Source organism: Lagopus leucura, unplaced genomic scaffold (assembly GCF_019238085.1).
Source record: "Lagopus leucura isolate 7727_CA_CO unplaced genomic scaffold, USGS_WTPT01 32973-0_obj-0_obj, whole genome shotgun sequence".
NCBI lineage: Eukaryota > Metazoa > Chordata > Aves > Galliformes > Phasianidae > Lagopus > Lagopus leucura.
The window spans coordinates 1-1,795 of NW_024965866.1; the positions used below are offsets into that span (position 1 = coordinate 1).

The 1,795-nt window shown below is 52.1% G+C and overlaps 1 protein-coding gene across 1 annotated transcript in view; it reads right to left on the minus strand.

Annotated features, from left to right (window-relative positions):
• Positions 1-1,131: 1,131 nt before the first annotated feature.
• The window catches only part of LOC122192323 (DNA (cytosine-5)-methyltransferase 1-like), a gene marked incomplete at its 3' end in the record, with an annotated part of 1,279 nt that continues 615 nt past the window's right edge, over positions 1,132-1,795 (minus strand). Inside the window, exon 2 of the mRNA XM_042892856.1 lies at positions 1,132-1,353. Within this exon, the coding sequence (XP_042748790.1) occupies positions 1,132-1,353 (222 nt within the window). The remainder of the gene's footprint in view (positions 1,354-1,795) is intronic.

Consider the following 1,795-nt stretch of genomic DNA (forward strand, 5'->3'; position numbering starts at 1 on the left):
TTCCAACCCAACACAACCCAACCCAACCTTTCTACAGTCCAAGGATCTTCAAGGACCCTTCCAACTCGCCCCACCTCCTGCTTCTATGACCTTCCAGGACCCTCCCAAAACAACCTTCCCGTGGTTCAGTGACCTTCAAGGACCCTTTCAACCCAACTCAACCTTCCTACAGTTCAAGGACCTTTAAGGACCCTTCCAACTCAACCCACCTCCGCTTCCATGACCTTCAAGGACCCTTCCAACCCAACACAACCCAACCCACTCTTTCTACACTTCAAGGATCTTCAAGGACCCTTCCAACTCGCCCCACCCCCTGCTTCTATGACCTTCAATGAGCCTTTCAAAGCAACCTTCCTGTGGTTCAGCGACCTTCAAGGACCCTTCCAACCCAACCCAACCTTCCTACAGTTCAAGGGCTTTCAAGGACCCTTCCAACTCGCCCCACCTCCCGCTTCCATGACCATCAAGGACCCTTCCAACCCACCACAACTTTCTACAGTTCAAGGATCTTCAAGGACCCTTCCAACTCGCCCCACCTCCCGCTTGTATGACCATCAAGGACCCTCCCAAAACAACCTTCCCGTGGTTCAGTGACCTTCAAGGACCCTTCCAACCCAACCCAACCTTCCTACAGTTCAAGGATCTTCAAGGACCCTTCCAACTCGCCCCACCTCCCGCTTCTATGACCTTCAAGGACCCTCCCAACTCAACCCACCTCCCACTTCTACGACCTTCAAGGACCCTTCCAAAACAACCTTCCCGTGGTTCAGCGACCTTCGAGGACCCTTCCAACCCAACACAACCTTTCTACAGTTCAAGGGCCTTCAAGGACCCTTCCAACTCGCCCCACCTCCCGCTTCTATGACCTTCAAGGACCCTCCCAACTCAACCCACCTCCCACTTCTACGACCTTCAAGGACCCTTCCAAAACAACCTTCCCGTGGTTCAGTGACCTTCAAGGACCCTTCCAACCCAACTCAAACCAACCCAACCTTCCTACAGTTCAAGGGCCTTCAAGGACCCTTCCAACTCGCCCCACCTCCCACTTCTACGACCTTCAAGGACCCTCCCAAAACAACCTTCCCGTGGTTCAGTGACCTTCAAGGACCCTTCCAACCCCACGCCGCTCACCGGTAGAACTTCCAGATGCGCAGTTTGATGTCGGCCTCGTTGGGTTTCCCGTTGCTGCGGATGTGGCAGAAGATCTCCTTGATGCGCCCCACACGAAAAGGGTCGGGGGCATCCAGGTTGCTGCCCTTGATGTACTCGGAGTACTTCCGGTAGTGCTCGGGGTGCAAGTCTTCGTCCACAGCCTCTTTTTTGGGGCGCTTGGCCGGGCTGGCGGGCTTCATGCTGGGGGGCAGCGGAGGGAAAACGTTGGGGGGGGGCATTTTCCCCCAAAGGAACGACTGACAGAGGACGCTGCCCCCAAAACGACTCAACGCAGAGCATTTCTACCCAAAATGAATCAACTCAGAGCATTTTTACCCCAAATAACTCAACTCAGAGCATTTTTACCCCAAATAACGCAGAGCATTTCTACCCCAAATGAATCAACGCAGAACATTTCTACCCCAAATGAATCAACGCAGAACATTTTTACCCCAAATAACTCAACTCATATCATTTTTACCCCAAAACGACTCAACGCAGAGCATTTTTGCCCCAAAACAACTCAACTTACAGCATTTTTGCCCCAAATGACTCAACGCAGAGCATTTTTACCCCAAATAACTCAACTTAGAGCGTTTTTCCCCCAAAATGACTCAACTTACAGCATTTTTCCCCAAAAAAA